Source organism: Columba livia, chromosome 1 (genome assembly GCF_036013475.1).
Source record: "Columba livia isolate bColLiv1 breed racing homer chromosome 1, bColLiv1.pat.W.v2, whole genome shotgun sequence".
In the NCBI taxonomy this organism is placed as follows: domain Eukaryota; kingdom Metazoa; phylum Chordata; class Aves; order Columbiformes; family Columbidae; genus Columba; species Columba livia.
Genome location: NC_088602.1, coordinates 150,744,244 through 150,763,543, shown reverse-complemented (window position 1 = coordinate 150,763,543; position 19,300 = coordinate 150,744,244). Strand labels below are relative to the sequence as shown.

At 43.6% G+C, this 19,300-nt stretch overlaps 2 protein-coding genes across 7 annotated transcripts in view; both read left to right on the top strand.

Annotated features, from left to right (window-relative positions):
- On the top strand, window positions 1-5,544 carry MRPS33 (mitochondrial ribosomal protein S33). Of its 5 annotated transcripts, none has more exons than XM_065038590.1 (3): window positions 1-149; window positions 2,775-3,032; window positions 4,747-5,544. In XM_065038590.1, the coding sequence occupies exons 2-3, from the start codon at window positions 2,818-2,820 to the stop codon at window positions 4,850-4,852; spliced, it is 321 nt and encodes a 106-aa protein (XP_064894662.1). In that variant the 5' UTR covers window positions 1-149; window positions 2,775-2,817; the 3' UTR covers window positions 4,853-5,544. The 5 variants fall into 5 exon arrangements, with proteins under 5 accessions (XP_064894662.1, XP_064894672.1, XP_064894697.1 ...); XM_065038600.1 differs by having other exon boundaries at window positions 98-184; XM_065038625.1 differs by lacking the exon at window positions 1-149 and adding an exon at window positions 267-557.
- A 12,526-nt stretch (window positions 5,545-18,070) lies between these two features.
- The window catches only part of BRAF (B-Raf proto-oncogene, serine/threonine kinase), an 86,519-nt gene continuing 85,289 nt past the window's right edge, over window positions 18,071-19,300 (top strand). Inside the window, exon 1 of one of the 2 annotated variants that reach the window (XM_065038253.1) lies at window positions 18,071-18,412. In XM_065038253.1, coding sequence (XP_064894325.1) covers window positions 18,269-18,412 — 144 coding nt within the window. In that variant the 5' untranslated portion in view covers window positions 18,071-18,268. The remainder of the gene's footprint in view (window positions 18,413-19,300) is intronic. The other variant, XM_065038245.1, reaches the window with a different exon arrangement.

Here is a 19,300-nt window from a genome sequence, read left to right as displayed (position 1 = left end):
ACCGTGACCGGGGACACCGACCCCGCTGCCCACCGGCCGCCCCGCCCCGCCCCTCACGGAGCCCGACGTCACCCGCCGCGCCCGCCCCGCGCATGCGCGGCCACGGACGCACCGCCCGCTGCCCTCCGGCCCGGCCGCGCCGCCGCAGGGTCAGCCCGGGACGGTGCTCGGGGCGGGCGGAGGGGTGAGGCGCGGTGGGGGCGCAGCTGCTCGCCCGCGCCGGCCTTGGCGGGGGGAGCGGGGCTGGAAGGAGGGAAATGAGAACCGGGCGCTCGCCCTGGGGGGTTCGGCTGAGCCTGCGCCGCCTTCCGGGCCCGGGGGGGAAACGTGGTCCTCGCTGGGGCTGCCGGGCAGGTCACGCGGTGCCGGCGGGTCCCCCGGGGCGCGGTTGCGGCCCGCTGGAGGGAGGCGAGGCCGCGGAGCGGGAGGTGACGGGGCTGCGCTGGGCCCTGCCCGGGCCAAGTGCCCGTCGGGCTGGGCAGCGGCCCGGCGCGGCCGTCCCTTCCCCGTAACGGAAAAATCAGAAGTGAAACAGAAAGTTCTCCTGTCACTGCTGGGTGAGGAGGGAAGGTCTGAGACAGGCTGGTGGATGAGGAAGTGAAATCCCGGGCTAGGACGGGAAGGCCAGGCAGTGAGGAGCCGGGAGCAGGTGAAGACTCGGCTCTGCAGGGTGGTTTTGCTTTTGGTGTGTCGGTTACCAGTGTGTTTTCCGGAAAATAACATGGCTGTGACAAGAACAAAACTGTTCTGGTGGCACCTTACAGAATTGGAGGTCACCCTAAACCAGGCTTGGATAGCTCTGGCACATGAAACTTTGTAGACTTTGCCTCTCTCATCTCTCAAACATTCTTAGACCAGCAGGGATTAACAGAGGTCTCCAGTCTTGGCTTGGGCTACTTAGATTCCTTTAGCGATTCTGAAGTGAAAAGCAGGTTCCTCAGACCCCTGGTTTGCATTGTTTAGGAGTAGTTATATTTATACAGTTCTATAATTACATTCAACCCATTGAAGGCAACCACAGGGCTGATGTAGCCCGCAGTAAAAATGAGTTTGACACCCATGGCTTAGGACCTAAAGGTATTTTCATTTTAAGGCTGTAGTTGGAGGAGTTTAAGCAAGTGTTGTGTTTGAGTTGAGTCTGGTGATATTTTCAGTGCCGACGTGATGAGTTTTGGGAACAATTTGTTGCTTTATCTCTGAATATAGAAACTAGGACTGGTTGTTCTGAAATGGATGGCTTGGCAAGACTTATTGATCTTCCCACATGTAGTAGATGCTCGAGTTGAAGTGCTGCTCTGTGATCATTTAAGAGCTGCTGTCTTATCACACCAGGGCTCCTGCCTTAGCTTGGTTTTGGACACTTTGCCTTCCCATTTGTTGCTTTTCCCATTATTCTCTGACTTAGATTCTTTGTATTATTTTCGTGCCTGATTTTTTTTCCCCTGCTTCCTGTCTAGTGCTTTGCTAACGAGTAAATCAAAGTAGATGCTTGTACATTAGGTCCTTCAGTGAACAAATATATGTAAGCAAGGTTATGAATACTTCAGATTCGTGGTATTAAACAACAGGCTCCTTGTTATCATACCAAAATGGACTCAACCCTGTCCTGCTGATTATTCTTGTCCTTGCTCTATGCTATTTAACTTTTTATACTCATTTTCTGGAATCAGCTGTGCAATACTTCTAAAAACAAGAATTTTAAACTTTAAAGTAATGTAGTGCACTTGAACGAACTCCTGCTTAATTTCACTAGAGAATTATGTCATCACTTGCTCAAAAACGCTACAGTACAGGCAACATAACAGCTTCAAATATAGGATCATAGAACTCTTATTCTTGTCCATTGCATCCCATTGTGCAAACAAAGAGTAAAGATGCAAACAAGAGGAAAAAATGGGGATGGGTAGGAACACTGAGAGAAAACCCTTCTCTACACTCCTTTTAGAAAGTACAGATGTTGCCTCTGGTGTTCTAATGGTTTTGTCCTTGAAGCATTTATGTTGCAGAGGTGTCTTTCGTTGGGAGACAGCTGAAAAAGAATGAGAAGTTGCTGATGTGGGATTTTATTGAAAAAAAAAAATCTGGCATGGGGAAATTATATTTTTCCTCTCTTAAAAGTAATAGAGATATCAGGAGAGACTGAAAAGAGAATGGAGAAAAAGCTGGTGGGAATGTTCCAGGGAAAGAAGTTGAGATGGGAAGGGTTTGTGTGATTCATATAGAGAAGCATGATATATTTTATTCATTTATCCAGCTAATAAGCCATTTTTGCTTGATGGACTGTAACAACATTCATACAATGTTTTAAACAGGATGAAAAATTTTCACAAGAAAAACTTTTAGGTTGCTTCCTCAGTATATTCAAGAGGTGTCTCACCTCGTGCTTATGTAGAAGTCAAGAGGCATCACAGTGGGAACCGTTTTTGTTCACACTGTAACTGGTTCTTTAACTTGAGTTTAAAAGTGGCCGTAAGCAAACTGAGTCTGATCTGCTAATAAACTAGCCATGGTAAATTGTGGTTCAGTGTAGGTACTTTCATAGTCTATATTGCTGTCTGTAGCATCCTAGTTAGGTTGCTAATTGTACCTGGTTTAGCGTAGATATTCTTTATATGCAGAATTATGTACTAAGATAGACTGACTTCATGCAAGGAATGAATGACTTTAAACATGTGACCCATGTAAAACGAGTTATTCTGTTTGCTTTAACTCTGGGATATCTTGCAATACTCAGTTATCTTAGAGGTGTGGTTGTCTTGTGTTTCCTTTAACAGGAAGGTCCGTCTGTGTGTGTGTGTGCCCGCGCTTCCTTGGGAGATGTCCAATGTTTCCAATTATGCCCTTCGAATGGCCCGGCTGAGTGCTCAGATATTCGGAGAAGTTGTTAGGCCAACTGACTCAAAATCAATGAAAGTAGTGAAGTTATTCAGTGAGCAGCCTCTGGCCAAGCGGAAGGAGGTCTACAGCTGGTATCCTCCTCACAACACCTACTATGCCCTCATGAAGAAACTCCGTTACTTTGGTCTCTACAGGTAATCCCTGTGCTTATAGGGTGGTAGCAGGACTGGAGATGGGAAAGGGGTGGGTGTGAGTTTTGTTATATTTCCTCAAGGAATATAGGAACGTAGAAAAAGGTTTAGTTCAGAGTATCGTGCATATGGAAATAAACACTCGATTGTTGCACTGAGGGCAAGGAGAGTAGAATAAATGACTGCTGTCTGAGTAACTTTTACCATAATTAGAACCTTTTGTGAGAAAGACTTTAGGTGTAGTTAGGGGCAACCAGTTATATAAGAAATAGTTCTTGTTTTGGCTTTGTGGGGAAGGGAAGAGAGGTTTCTCATGGATAAGACATGGGTCTCTAGTTCTGAATATGGCAAATGGATGTGCTACAAAAAGGTGATGTTACCTTACCACAAAAATTGCACTAAGACAGTCTTACCATATATTCCTTAATCATTCAACAGCTAATAAGTGAAGTTTAGAAGAGAAGGAAAGTCTGTGTTAGGGTGGAGCGGCTTTTTATCCTTTAAAATAAGCTAAATTAAATTCAAATGTTGTTTAAATAGCCTTATTAATGTCTACTTCATCCAAACCCATTGTCTAATTTCTACATTAATTTCCACAGTCTCAAATAGGAAAAACTGTGCTGCAAAAGAACATCAGCAGGAGTCAAATGTGGTTCTTTGACTTCCATCAGGTAGCACTAAAGAAGTCCCTTAAAAGTGCTTAACCTGTAAAGTCAGAACAGCCTAATTTTTATTGCTAGCATCCCAATACTAGCCATCAAGGACTGTGTCCAGGATGTTCTTGGTTTAAGTGGGCATGCAAACACTTTCCAGAAGAGCTGTTTACACAGAAAGCTTCAATGACATGATAATGTTCTTTACTCTTCTCCTTCCCCTCGTAATCTCAAGTTCCTTCTCTAGCTGCTTTGTACACAGAGAGCTTCTAAGAGGATCAGGTTTGATGGTGAGAAATATGTAATGAAGAGTTGTAGACTAATAGGGACTGATAATAACTGGCATTTTGTTTCTGTTTTTTAGAAAAGTTGTGTTTAAAAATAGCAGTGCAGCAATCTTAGGCTACTTAGGATGCAGTTGTGACTTTTGAAAAATATCTTTGCACTGAAAAATACAGAGGCAGGTTAAATAGAATTTAGTAGAACATTGAGGATTTGTTATCTCTGCCAGCCGCTTTTTTCTCCTTTCTGTTTTGTTCTCCTATTCTACCAGTAGCTGATGCTTTTTTCATAATTCATTCTTGAAGTCACCTGAGAGCAGTGTCATGTACTGTAATTACTGCTCAGCATGCCTCTGTTTTCTTGGAAGCTAATGACCTAAACTTAGTATCTAGCATAGAAACACAGTGTGCTATTGCTAGGCTGCCAGGCTAGACGAGAAGGGGGAAATTCTCATCCTTACCTCTTGCTGATTTTCATATTTTACTGCTCATTTAAACACAGTGGATCAATAAATGCAATGGAAATTATATATATATATATATATATATATGCACACACCATTTGTTGGTGAAAAGAACAACCTCGTTTTGAAAGTACCAGAGGAAATCCTTCATGTTATTCAGCTGAAAATTACTGCTAGCAGTAACACTGAATACACTGCAGTGAGTTTCAGTATGGACTTCACTGTTAAAAAGACTTTTTGAGGGGTTTTTTTTATATTATCACACAGTTCATCTAGGTATTCAAGAAACAGAGTAAACTTTCTTTCTTCCCCCCTCTAGGGATGAACATCAGGACTTTAAGGAGGAGATGAGGCGATTGAAAAAGCTCCGTGGGAAGGAAAAACCAAAGAAAGGAGAAGGAAAGAGAGCTCTCAAGAAGAAGTAGTACCACTTGGACAATATAATTAACTATTCTGGAAATACTGGAGAACAGCTCTAACTCGGGCTTTCTGTTCCCAGCCAGAGGGGGCTTGGCATGTTGTGAGCTGTGTGTGGGGCACAAGAAACACCCTGTGAAATGCTGGAGTCCACCTTGAGAGTGCACTTGGGTCTTTGTGGTTTTACCAGTTTTTAATTTCTGTACTTCAAATATATTGTATATTGTAGCACATTCATTTGTCAGAGCCCTCTCTTACCCAAGTAGTAAAAACAACAGTAAAAAAAGAAGTGCTCAGTGGTTTTCTTGCAAACACCTGTAGCTGCTTCAGTTTTTCTGGATCTGGAAAATCGCTTGGCTTTCATTGCCTGTTTTACTTTCTTTCATTAATATCAGCACTGTTTTGCATGTGGCCACAAAAAAAAAAAGATATTTCCTGCTTCTGTTGCTGTGTGTCATCTTGCCTATTGTGAGTTTCACTTTAGGTAGCTTGAGTGTTAATTTAAGTTGCTGTTAGACTCTATTGTTCTGCATTTTGCACTGGACAACACTTCATGGTCCATTACCTGTCCACAGCACTCTCATTGTACCCTGAATATTTAGATACTGCAACAGAAGAGGCTGAAATTTGTTTTTGAGCTTGAGATCCCCTACTAGTTAAAATACAGTAAGTTTACTGTAATAAAAGTATTTTGAATTTATTTTGATTGCCTGGAGGACATGTATGAAGTACTTCATAAGGTGATGAACAGTTTTACTGATACTCAATATGAGCTTTTATCACTAGGCTCCTTCAGTGTTGCAAATACTAATGACTGCATAAATCTGCTGTTCTTACCTGTCAATCCCTGTCAGGGAAGAGAAAGTACAGAGTGCAGCTGTGCTGCTCTGCCTGGCCACGTGTGCATCTTGCCTGTGTGTGCCCTGAAACAGCATCTTTTGGTTTCCAGATCATGTAAGCTTAGAAGAACATCCTTGAGGTAGTAAAGGAAAGGAATGAAAAATATAGAGTAACTGAAGCAGCAAGTATGTGCACAGTTAGCTTGGGGTATGCTTGATTGTTTCCATACGGAGGCATCCTGAAGTAGGGAGTAGTACTCACTACTGCCGTTTCTAAACCAAGCTTGTTAAAATTTAAGTGTATTTGAAGGGATTTTTCTGGTCATTGAAATCAGCAGATCTATATAAATTTCTAACAGCTCAACAACTGTACTTCACCAAGGTTATTAATTGAAGAGGTGCTGATTGTTTTTAAAATCCTTGTAGGAACTTGCACCTTTTGCCTAACTAATGTGCCCATGGAATTTTGGTGTTCTGTGTGTTGTCTGCTGATTGTGACCTGCCTGGTACTGAAGAATACAGAGCCCGTGATGAGCTTTCTGAGAAGTACTTGGTTCCTGGGACGTATGTGCAGCCAAGGGGAAATGGATCTGGTTCCCTTGAATTTCTCTTCAGGAAGAAGAGTGGCATGGAGCCACATACTACGTAGAGGGACTTGCCCAAGTAGGAAGGTTGCTGCTGCCTGACATTGTTTCTGGCTACAGCTGTCAGGGGTGAAGTTGCTCAGCTGGTTGCTTTTGTGGACAGACCAGTTCTGAACCTCTTCAGTGGAATTACTGTGGCAGCTTGGGTGATTGTACTTAACAGGTTTGTTGGCAAGAACTTGATGCTTTCTAAAATGAAACCAAAGATCGATAAAAATGTTTGCAGTTTAAGGTGAAAAATCAACAGCATCTTTTTTTGCTCGTGTGAAACACTTCAAGCTTCAACACTACAAATGTACAAGAGAGAAAGTGTGCATGCATCAACAAGTCAATTATGGTCCTGCTCCAGTAAAGTAAGTATGTGTGGTCTTAAACTTCTTATCTGGGCAGACCTGGTTATGAGTATACATATACCTAAAATACTCACACAGCATGATTGGCTGTGGTTATGTTTCTGAAAGGCTGAGGGAGCTGGGTCTCTTTAGCTTGGAGGAGACTGAGGGGTGACCTTATTAATGGTTACAAATATATGAAGGGTGAGTGTCACAAGGATGGAGCCAGGCTCTTCTCGGTGACAACCAACGGTAAGACAAGGGGTAATGGGTTCAAACTGGAACACAAGAGGTTCCACTGAAATATGAGAAGAAACTTCTCAGTGAGGTAACAGAACGCTGGAACAGGCTGCCCAGGGAGGTTGTGGAGTCTCCTACTATGGAGACATTCAAAACCCGCCTGGACACATTCCTGTGTAACCTCATCTAGGTGTTCCTGCTCTGGCGGAGGATTGGACTAGATGATCTTTGAGGTCCCTTCCAATCCTTGCCATTCTGTGATTCTGTGAATTGATGTAGACTACTTAAGCACTGAGCATTTACAGAGCCTCCCGAGGGCAGGGAATGCTACAGGTATTCTCTATCTTAGCACACCACCTTGCTAGACACAGATATGGACTCAGTGGTGTGATATTAGATTCTATCCCTAAACCTAATTATCTATTTCTCCTTTTTTGCTCCAAGCCACCTAGCTATTTATGGGTTTTGAGAAGCTCCTGTCATGAACAGCAAAGTAAAGGGCTTGTTTGGCTGGTCATCTATAATGATCCCTGTTGTCTGCAACCTGCCAGAGCAAACCTGCTCTAGAATCAAAGCATCAGCCTGGGAACATACTTTGGGAAGATACTTCCAACATATCTAAAAAGAGGGAGAAGCTGCTGGAAGTGTCTGTGAAGTAAGTAGAAGTGAAACTAATGGACTGAATTGTTGATTTTCATCTCTGCAGTGTTTGCAAAAGCAAAATAGATGGAGGGGAAAAAAAGGTAACTTTTAAAAAGAGCAGTATAAGAAAGGCTCCCTGCTAGTTTTTCATTATCTTTCTTCTCTAATACTCATTTGGTAGAACTAGGTCTTCTCAAAAATGGCTGTTTCACCTCCTGAGATTTCACTATAAAATAACGATGATTCAGCCATTATTGGTGTATGTCCTAGTATTAGGATAACCCATTGTTTGCTGGGACTGTTAGTTACGCTCATTTTGTTCTGGAAAATACAGTCTTCTCTCCATAGCTGGGATAGAAATAGGTGCTTTCCTACCTCCCTTCTAACCTGTGCTCTGTCATTTAGGAATAGATGTTGCCTGAAGAAGACCGTGTTTTGTGAATCACAGGGTGCATACAAATTGGAAGTGGATTCCGAAACATGCCAGGTATTAATGTAGTATGTCTATTTAGGAGGGGAAGGAGAGTTTCAGCCATATTCTGAGGGGTGAGGATGGGAACTCTTATGCTTTATACAGTTATTAATACAGTGGGATATCCATTTTACGTACAAATAATCATGTTCAATTAGACTTTTTTTTTTTTTTTTTTTACTTTCCCCATAGAACGAATCTTTTCACCATTTCAACTCTGTTTAAAAAAAAAAAACACAGCAGAATTTCACTCTTCTCAGGGTATGTGCTACCGTCCTCAGCAGATACTTGGATGAGTGTTTTAATTCTTGATAGGAATAATGTGGTTAGCTGATCTCCAAGGGACTAATTGCAAGTCAAACCCTTAACCTCTTTCCAATCCTAAATAGCTTTATTAAGTGCCACTGCTTCCTTATTTTACAGTGCTTTAATTATGTCTGTCTTTAATTATATTCTGGTATAATATAGTCATGGGTGCTGAGTACTGCGTTGATAATCACAGGGTTTTTTTGTAAACAGGTTGACCCAGTTGCTGTATATATCCTATAGGCAGTGCAGCTATTGCTAGAAGCTCTTACTATTCAAAGTCCTGTGGGCAGGCAGAAGTTCACTTGCACATGATGACACTTTGTAATGGTGAAAGAAAAAGGCAGTCTTCATTTCTGGCAAAGGTACCAGTTTGTTAAAATATATGTGCTTTGCTCAGGGAAGTATTAACTTGAAAAAAGATTCTCCTAATTGTGAAAAGAGTTTATTCTACTTATTAAAGCAATGTGCTAAGTTTATGCAGGTCAGTGAAATGCACCCGAGTTACTCTATGGTTTTAGACAAATGCTTTGTCTTACTTGCCTACGTTTCCTTAAGAGTAAAATTAGAATAATGATCACTTAGTGAATAGTGTCATGAGTGTAAGCTGCTTCTAGGATGGGAATTTACCCCAGGAGAACCTTGTGTAAAGAGCAGCTTAGTGTGGGTACGGTAGGACTTGTACCTCTGTGTATTTCAGAGCTTTATCTCAGAGACATGATGACAATTTTAACAGATAAAATAAGCTGTGGTAAGTTACTGTGTTCACTGTCCTGCTTTAGACATTAGGGCCTTCAAATGCTGAAAAAAATATATATTTGGTCAGAAAAAAAAATTTAAAACCCCATTTATTTCTTAAAATGTAAATATTCCTGAAAATTTAAATTATCTGTGTACATATTCCTCTACTACAGTTTGAAGACCATTTTAGGATCATTTGAAAAAACAACAATCAACAAAGTCTATATGTTTTGGAGAAACTTCACAAATCTGAAAGACTGCTTTGATGAGGGAATGACTCTGTTTTGTATGTTTTTTCTTTCTTTTAAAGCACAAACAAAAATATGCAAAAAAACCAGAAGTGCTATGGGGATCTTGGAAGGATTCCTTTAAACTCAATTCTCCTCTGTAACTGCCTGATTGTGACACTTCTTGTAAATCCCTTGGGAGTAGATCCTGGAAACAAAATCCTTGAAGAGGACTCTCTCTTCATTATCTTGAACAATACTCTTATAATAAATCCTGGTAAGAATTAAATTATCTGTGTAGGACAGATATTTAGGTGGATCTTTCTGTGCTTGCACAGCTGGGATAGCACAAAGAAAAGCATTTTAGTATCTTTTTTTTTCTCTTCTTCACTTTTTCTTGTTCTTTTCCTTAAGTGTAAGAATAATGTCTTGAGTACAGAGAGGAAGGAACAGGTGTGAAAACATCTGAAAGAATCTGCTTGTGAAGGCTCAGTCACAGCAGAGCACAGCTATAGGGTGTTCCAGCGGTGAGGAGGGTGACTGTGTAGACGGATGTTAGAGGGAAGTCAACGCCACACTGGCTCAGAAATTATTTAGGCTTCTCTAAGGGGATAAATATGAAATCAACAGGATGGTGGTCGTGACATCAAAGTGTCATTATACAGGTTGTATTGAATTGTTTTGGATGGAATAGTGGGGAAAAGTGAAATATTTAGAAAAATATTTAGAAAAACCCACTCCGAAGAAGTGGGTTTTGCTTCTGTTGTCTGAGTCAGGCAGAGCCAAGTGTTACAAAACAGCACAGGGACCACTCCTCTCCTGGAAGAGGAGACAGACTGGGTGACTTCATACATTTTCTCATATCATAGCTAGGGCTATGAAAACAAATCTTACCAAGAGCTAAAAAAGGATTTTTATACCCATTAGGTTTTCTGTTTGTGCTTGAAAGTACTTTACTTCATGCTCCCTAAATCTGTTTGTAAATATTTCATAGAGTTCAGAGGGTGTCTCCCACTTCAGCTGTTTTTCTGTAGGTCTGATGTTTGCCTTATGGGCTGTTTCAGTAAATAGGCTTTTAATGGTATTAGGAGCGAAAAGTACCCAAGCTTCAGAAAGTTAAAAAACCGTTCTACTGCCACACGCAACGGTGTGTCACTGCAAATGCATAATTGTAAATGCATCACATTCCTCAATTTCCCTTGCAGTCTTTCTTGGATAAAAGTGAATGGGGTCACTTGGCCCCAGTCTTTCAGAAGGGATGTCTAAAATGTGATTCTAGATTCAAGCAGCTACAGAAGTGGCCTAATTTTAGAAGCTGTGTGAATGCTGAGTATCTCCAGCTTGTATCAATGGGACTTAACTCTGAATAACAACTAGGTAAATCCTATGCCAGCAAACAGGGTTGTAGTCACCTTAGGCTTTGACTGGTAGTGGTCTCTTCAGGACAGCATTGGTGAAATAACACCTCTCTGGAGATGTCGTCCATGTGTGTGCAATAGGTGCTTCCCCAGTGACATTCAGTGTTGATCAGGATAAAATTAGGCTGTTTGCAATGTTTGCTAAAATACTGCTCTGTCGCCTGACACCAATACAGCCAGCAGTGTGATGTGTCTCTGTATTTTCAAACTCAAGTTGCTTGATAATATCATCAAGTTTATTAATAAACATTAATGCCCTCTGAGGACAGATGGCAGAGTATTGACTAGGCATGCAAACCACTTACAAATAAGATAAAATGAAGATCTAAGCTGGAGCCTTGGAGAATTCCCCCAGGGGGGGGTAACAGAAATTGTGTTCATTTACCGAAACAAATGTGTCTTCTGGAGAGAGAAGTCATATCATATTAAAAAGGAATAACCATGTCCGAGAGCCTTTAGCATAACCTCAAGCATCAAGCAATCCACAGCGTCAAAAACATTGAGAGGCCATTGACCGCTGCACCAGAAACTTTGCCTTTGGCCAAGTGTGTACTTGCAGGAATGATGAGAATATAGCAATGTGCTTCAGAGACTGTCCTAGTTCCCACATGCTTGGCAGGGAACTTGTCTCTTTAGGAGAGACTAAATGTCTGTGAGGCTTGCGTTGTCTCGGTGGTAGTGAGGATTAAAGTACAAAGATGGATTGTGAACTGTGATACTGACTCTGTCAGCAAAAGACATGTTCAAATACATAAGATGTGTGCATGGGTATTACAATATCAGCATTCATTTAAAAAGATTATAAATCCTGTTTGGCCTGTCGCTGAAAAATAGTAACTCTTAAAAAAACTCTAATAAAGTGGGGTACTGCCCTGAAAAACCACACTCGGTCACCATGATCTCTCTGTCTCCTGTCAAAGCTGCAGTTTCTGTATTTGATCCAGATTATTGATTTAGCCCTTCTGGACTCTGAATTTTTCTTTACTCCAGACTGATACAAACCCTAATGGACTTTTTCTGCTCAGTGAAGAGGCTAAAAACCGAAAGGTGCAGTTACTAACTAAACTGTTGTTAGATCAGAGATGTAGAGAGTTACCAACCCATCTGTAAAGTGCTGGAGGATCAAATGACAGCAGGTATACATGTTGGGGGAAGATCAGCAAGCCTGGATATTATGAAGGAAAATCTGAAGACTGGAACATAATTCAACAGTCATCTTCTGAACAGCAAAATAACTTGTTTGAGGTGGAATCCTCTCCTGCCCTTACTTGGAACTCACTCAATTGTGTTAGTGCTTTTCTGTGCCTAAATGGGATGGTTTTGAGTTATGAAATGTGATTGTTCACACTGGAATAATAATGCAAGGAATCTAAAACTACTTAGTCTATAAAGCTGATCAGCTTATCGCTATCCAACACAAAGGACTCAGGAAATCAGATATCTGAACAAGCTGAACATGTCAAAGCAATGACAAAGGATGGTGAGGCAACAGGAAGGTCTTGACTGATCCTCTCAAACGTGAGATTTGGTCCCAGTTTCACTCAAGCATACCAGGCCAGGAAAATCAGTCCTTCTTACTCCTTTGTTTCCCTGTTTTCATCTGCTGCTCATTTCCTAGGAGAGCCAGCTGTACCTTCTCCTCCACTGACTACTTCTGCTACTTTCTCTCTCCATCTACTCTTTTGTCCCATCCCACCCTCTCCTTTTCCACTGGTTGCTGCTTCTCTTAATGGTGGTTTCAGGGCTCATACTCTCTCTTGATGGCTCCTTATATACCACATTTCTCAGTATTTATGCCACCATTCAATAAAATGTATGGTTTTCTCATCTTCTCATGCTAGCACGCAAGTGAAGGCAGGAAGCCAGCAGAGAGAGAGGCAAGGGGACTCCAATGCAGCACGTGTTGCTGGACCATGAGGTCACTACTCAGGCAAGGAAAGAAACAGGTCAGTGTTTTGTCCTCATGATGCTGAACAACATGCAGGGTGCAGGAGAGACCGATAAGCAAAGTCACTCCCGTGCCCCAGTCCCATCACCTTTCCTGCTCCCCGTCACCTCCCACATGTTACCTCCAAAGGAAAACGTTTTGGTTTTTACTTTCTGCAGGTCTAAGGTGTGGTTTAGGGAGAGAAAAGCAACAGGTTCATAAAGAATGGCTCTAAATTATGCCTGAATCAAATGAAAACTATATAAATACTTCCAGTATCATTGCAAGAAAAATTGGAATATGTTATTATTTACATATAAAAGAAAGCTTGTTAGATCAACATTTCTTTTAATGGTAGAATGATAACTGAGTTAAAAACCTGGTGGATTCATATTTTCTTCTTTTTTTTCCTGTCTCCTCTTTTCTCCCAGTTTGCACCCATCCTTATCACTTCTGCTCACGTATTTAACTCAAAGGCAAAGAGCTATGAAGCCTCCATTAACTGAAAAAAAGATACGGATGAGATTATTCAGCTGCCAAGTTCAAATCACCACCTGAATATTACCTAATTTCTCAATGAAGGTATGAATGTTTGAGTTTCAGCCATGTCACAGGATGGTAAATCTCATGAACTAAAAGTGCTCAAAAAGCTACCAAAGGAAAAAATACGTACGATCTGTCCAGGAATAGTTTAAAGAAACAAACAAACAAAAAAGCAGCTTTGCTTTGTCTGTTGCCTCACATTGGAGAAATCAGATAGCGGGCTCTAGAAATATGAAAAGATGTATAGTATATCTTAAAGTGAGTGAGATAATACCCCTATACAGGTGTTAAAGATAAACTGAAAAAAAATCTGTATCCTTTCCTCAAAAAATATCTTCAACATTTTCTTCTTAGAGAGGAAAGTGATTTTCTTAAGTATATATTATTCTGACTGGTAATCAGAAAATGACTGAACTCTGGACAACGTCTTAATTTTTGTGCTGCTTCACATTTTCTGGCCAAGATTACAGGGAGCATAACTGTTGTCGTTAGTATCTGTGTTCCATCAACATTTGTATTTCTGCTGTTAATTCTGAGGATTAATCTGATATATAAACAGTATCATTGCCTTAGATACAGGAAGTTCTGCACTTTCACTTCATACTACAGCATGTAAAAATGATGTGAATTTTAACAAGCTTTAGAAAATCTGTTATTATTTTCTCGTGGTGCAGAATTTAATCCAGCATTTTCAAATGTACATGGGCCAAGTGCAAATGCTACAACGTATGGGACAAATACTGTCTTTTTAGTGTGTGAAAAGGCTAAGTGGTTTTTGGAAACTTGGACAATTTTTAAGGGCACTTTAGACATCCAGAGTTTAATATGTGTTGAAATTTCATACTAGTTTGAAAAATCAGTTTCTATTATCATACCAATATGAAAATTTTTAATTAAGAAACTAGAAGGCTTGGGGGGGTTTGGTTTTTTGGGGTTTTTTTGAGATACTGTCTTCTAATGAAAGAATATCATAAATGTGACTGGTAGTAGGTTTCATCTAATATTTCTTTTGGACAGTCCCATTTTGGGCACTCCATTAATACTTTTTTGGAGGGAAAGGATAAAGATGTGTTCAAATGCTCACGATGCGACAGTTGTTGTCAGGTACCCATACAATATTTTTTACTGACTCATTAAAACATTGTTCTTTGGAAGTTCAGGTGTTCATTAGATCAGACAAATGTCCTGGTAGTGGGCAATCTAGCTTGAGAGTCTTTGGCTTTTAACAGCTGGACTTGTCTCCTGATCTGAATTAAAATTAAAAAAGCCTGAGGAGGATCAAACCCCAGTGCATAACTAAGAGTTTGATGGGAGGTGGCAGGCTTTGTGTTTACAAGTATGCATTACCTGCTGCAATACCAGATAAACTGGCTGTGCTGCATTGTAAATCAAACAGCCGGTGCCCCAAGGGGCCCACGGATGGGACAGCAGAAACCAGCCTTTCACATCTTGGTTCTAAGTTGGATTTTGACCTGCGTCGCTAACGAATGCTAATCTCTGTAAAAAATGTTGATGGTATCAGTTCTTAGCAGATAGGACTTCATATCATCAAGAAACAGTCAAAGTTAATAATGATTTATCTTCCATCCTGACAGATTGAGCAAAGAGACTAAAGATGCCACGACGTGGAGGAGTAGGAAATTCCATTTGTCCTTAGGTGTGGATGCCCTCAAACAAAAGGAAAGTGTAGCATAAATAGTAGATTTCTGTCTCCTTCCTACACCAGTAGCTTTTAAAATAGTATGCTGTTCTTCATTAAAACAAAACCAACCAAACAAAAAAATCCACAGTGTACTGCCTATCTCATGTATTTTGGGTGGTCTGTTATCACAAGTACAAAATATAGTAGGTTAGCAATGTAGTACGATAAGTGAATATTACAAATATATTATGTGACTAAAATGAGTGTTTTGTTAATAGTCCTGATGTAGTTCTCCTGTTGTATCTTCATAAGACTGATGTGGAGCTTGATTAATTGAGTGATTTACATTATTTCATTCTAACTTTGTCCTCACAACAACCAAAAAACTGCTGTCTTTTGGCTGCTTATGATCAAGAAGTCTGTTATGTGTGAGATCATTATTTGTGTCTAATTACAGACTTTGCTGTTTAGTGGCCTTTGTGCCCTTTCGGATGAAAAGAATACCTAAGCCCAGCAGCTGGAGATCACAAGCCACTGTATGTAGGTAGTGTGATGCAATCCTTCAAAATTAATTGGATCTCAGATCATGAAATAAAAATTAAATAATTCTTGAATGTATTACAACATTCCCTCCTTTTTAAAACGAAAACTACAAAATAGTTTGCAGAATTCCATGTGTGGAGTTGGATTAGTTGATCTGAAGAGGTCCCTTCCAACTGAAATAATTCTGTGACTGTTCTGTAACTCCGCTGTGTTCCCCGTTTTGGTCACCAGTTGTCAATATTAGGGTTTAGAATTGCAACCCTTCAGGTGGTACATCGAATGCAATAACAAAGTCTAGTAAATATATATTATATGAATGCAAATCTGAAAAAAATCAGCAGCTCAGGAACAAAGGCACGCAAGGTTACTGAAGTCATGGGGAAAGGTATTGCAAGGTACAGACTGATGGTAGCCAACTAATTCCACTGCTAGAGTTATGTTGTGGACATAAATTGCCTGGGAAATAAAACAAGGGCTATGCCTATGTTCTGTGCATTGAGACTAAATTATCCCTTGCTATTAACTGCATTGAAACAAATGGACTTACCCAGTCAACCCACATTCCTCTGTTGGCTTTTCCATTAACACCACCAGGCTCTGTGCTAGGAGAGCCATCTCCTATAACCTCTGCCACCTTTTCCTTCAAAGATCAGAGACACTTGTCCCAGCATTTAGTTCTCAGTATGTGTGTTGTTTTCCAGAGTCTGTGTGCACTTTTCACTACCATTACACCTTCACATCACACAGCAGGAATCACTGATAATTATCCTCTTCATTAGTGTGGCTATTAGAAATCTCTAAACTTGGCGAGCTGCTTAGTCTGTACATTTCATTCTTACACGTTTATGGAGCATTTTTGTTTACTTCACTGCAGGCCACCAGTTGTAGGAAAACCTAGGCTCCTATCTCAAGAAAGCATAGCCTGTCAAATAATCAGTTAAAATCCATTTAAATATTAACTAGGTGATTTTGCTTATTTCTCATTTGTCTTCAGAAGGTGTTTAATACTGCACAGCTCTCTGCAGGAAAGACCCTGAGCTAAATTCATGCCTAAAGTTCCTTCCCTCCATACCATGGGGACTGTTTTTCCTGACTCCATTGTTTTTTGCTGTGTCCCCACAGTAAATTGATGTTGCATTTATTTACCAGTTACAGCGCTGCCATTATCGAACTGCATTTGAAACGCTTTTACACACCAATGGCCCCTGTGCGAAAGGTGAAATATAAACCTCAAATCTATCATCAGGCTTATTACATTGAGAGGTTGTATGGTTACATATTCACAACTGAAGTGAAACAAAGATAAGGATGTTTGCACTTGCATATTTAAACTCAGTATTTTAATTGACTACCATAAAATATATCAGGTTGTGATAGAACAGCATTTGCCCTCTCTGAAATCCTGCTGCTGTTCTGATACATAAACTTTTCTTTGCAATATATTAAAATACTCTTAATAATTTGGTATTTATCATAACAATGTTTTCAGCAAGAAAACTAAATTCCTGATGTAGTGAATGCTTTATGTGTGGGGTGGCACTTCAATGGGTGAGGCATACAGGGAATATGACACGGGTCAATCTTATACTTTAAATGGGAGCACTCTGCCACTTTGGGGGAAGATAGCTGTGGGCAATGGGCACATGGCGGGGAACAGGCCACCAGCTCCTCCTCTTTTTGGAGGTGGAGGGAGCAGCACTTCCCAATGCACTCCACCCAACCACATTGGTTCCTCTGTCATTTGCAGCAGGGGACCACAGCCCACGGCAGGTCGTGCTACATGAGCCCACCCTGGGCTGCCGGAGAAGGGGCTGCACTTCTTGTCACGCAGACAAAGAGCAGACAGGATGGATGGATGGAGGCTCCTATTTGGGGACTGGGGTCTGCTCCCAAACCTGCAGGCTGGGCAAAGCTGGCCAGAGGATGAGTGAGGTGTTACTAAAGAGAAGGGAAGGGTCCCGATTTTTGCTGAGCTGTCCCTCAAAGCACTGGGTGTACACAAAGCACCAGTTTGGTACGTAAAGCACCAGCTTGCGGCAGCTCAGGTTCTAAATGCCATTAACGGCAAAAATAAGGGTGTTTTCTCAGTTCAAGCGATGAACCATTTTAGTTATAACTAGAACTATAGTTTTCAGATGAGAATGTGTTTTTTTTTAAGTATCCTGTCACTGTCGCATGGTACATCTTTATGAAGACTTATCTCAAAGCCACACCACTGTTGTCAAATGACGTCAGACCGGCTAGGGTCTAGCAGTCCCGCTCCCCCCCGCCTGTTCCGCCGTCCACCGCACTCCTGTTCCAGCACGCAGTCACCTCACACACTGCGTCAGATCCCATTTTCTTCTAATTTTAATCCTGCCGGCACCTCGGTCTTGCTTTTGTTCCACCCGCCGTTCGCGGGGTCCCCCGGGCCGTCACGGGGGACGCTGCTGGGAAAGACCCGCAGGCCAGGTGGGGGAGGGAGGCGACCCCGCCGCCGAGCCCCCCGGCACTTGATGTTCAGGCTCCTCCCGCCCCGCCATCCCCGACCACCGGCTCCCACCGCCCCGGGCCCGGCACTGCCGACTGCGCTTCCGCGCCGCCAGGGGGAGCTGCGGCGGCGGGGGGGGGCGGAGCCGCGGCGAGGGGGCGGGGCCCGCACCCACGTTCGAGTTCCCAGGGCGACGGGTGGTCGCGCCGTGACGTCAGGGTGTTTCCCAGTGACGTCATCTGGCTCATGCGCAGTGGCTGCGGCGGCGATTCTGGGTGACGTCACGGGCCGGGCGTGACGTGCCGGTGGCGCGGGCCGCTGGGAGCTGGCCGGGATCTGCGCTCTCCCCCCTCCCACTACGGGTCGCGGCTGGGGGCGTCCCGGCGGCGGGGACGCGGCTCCCCCTCCCCCGCCCTCGCCCCAGCGCTTCGATCCAAGATGGCGGCGCTGAGCAGCGGCAGCAGCGCGGAGGGGGCCTCGCTTTTCAACGGGGACATGGAGCCCGAGCCGCCGCCGCCCGCGCTCGGCGCCTGCTACGCGGGGGGCAGCGGCGGCAGCGGCGACCCGGCCATCCCGGAGGAGGTGAGAGGCCACACGGCGGCTGCGGCGCCCACCCGACCCCCGCCACCCATCGCGCCCCCGCCCCCTCCGGCCAGCCCACAGCCGGGGGCCGCCGGCGGGCCCGGGCGGAGCGGCGGTGCGGGGCTGGCCGGGGCCCCGCGGGGCAGCGTGAGGCGCAGGGCTGGCGGCGGCGGGGATCCCCGCGCCGGGGAGGCCCCGGCCTCCTCCCACACACACGGGCGGCGGGGGCGCCGCTCCCTCCAGCCGGCGCCGGTGGTGCAGTGGCGGGCGGGGACGCTCCGCGCCTCGCCGCGGCCTCACCCCCGCCGCGCACCCCTCGGCGCCCGGGCCGGCTGTGTGCCGGGGCGGCCTGTGCCCCCGTGAGGAGGCTGCGCCCCTGGAGCCGCGGGGGCCGGGGGTTCCCACACCGCGCTCCGGCTGAGGAGGGTGGCAGGTCAGGGTCTGGTTTCGTGCAAACCCCCACCCGCGCCCCGGGTGTCAGCCTTGCCGTGACCCGGCGGCTGTGCCTCGCACAGGTTTTGCGTGGGGGTTTTGTAATGTGTTCCACCGCCCCCCCCCCCCCCGGTTTTGAAACACCTGAAATGTATTTTAAAACCGGGTACGGTTGCTCCTGTGGAGGTTGGCTCAGGGTTTCTGTACGGAGTGTGAGGAAATGTGAACGGGCAGGGCACTATGCAGGCACTGGGGATGTCAGGCCTCTGGTTTTTGTCTCTCTGACATACTTCCTGTGTTTTGGGGCACATTACTTAACTTCCCAATCCCACGGAGAGCAAGTGGTACCGCCTGTTTTGCTAAGGTTGAAGTGTAAGTTGCTAACACTTCTGAGATGTTTTCAGAAGGTGGAATAAAATGTACCGTAACAACGCAAGGTATTTTGCAGATTCGCAT

Coding starts and splice junctions, on each gene's coding strand:
- MRPS33 (XM_065038590.1), top strand. CDS start 2,818: ATGTCCAATGTTTCCAATTATGCCCTTCGAATGGCCCGGCTGAGTGCT. Junction 3,033..4,746: donor CGTTACTTTGGTCTCTACAG/GTAATCCCTGTG, acceptor TCCCCCCTCTAG/GGATGAACATCAGGACTTTA.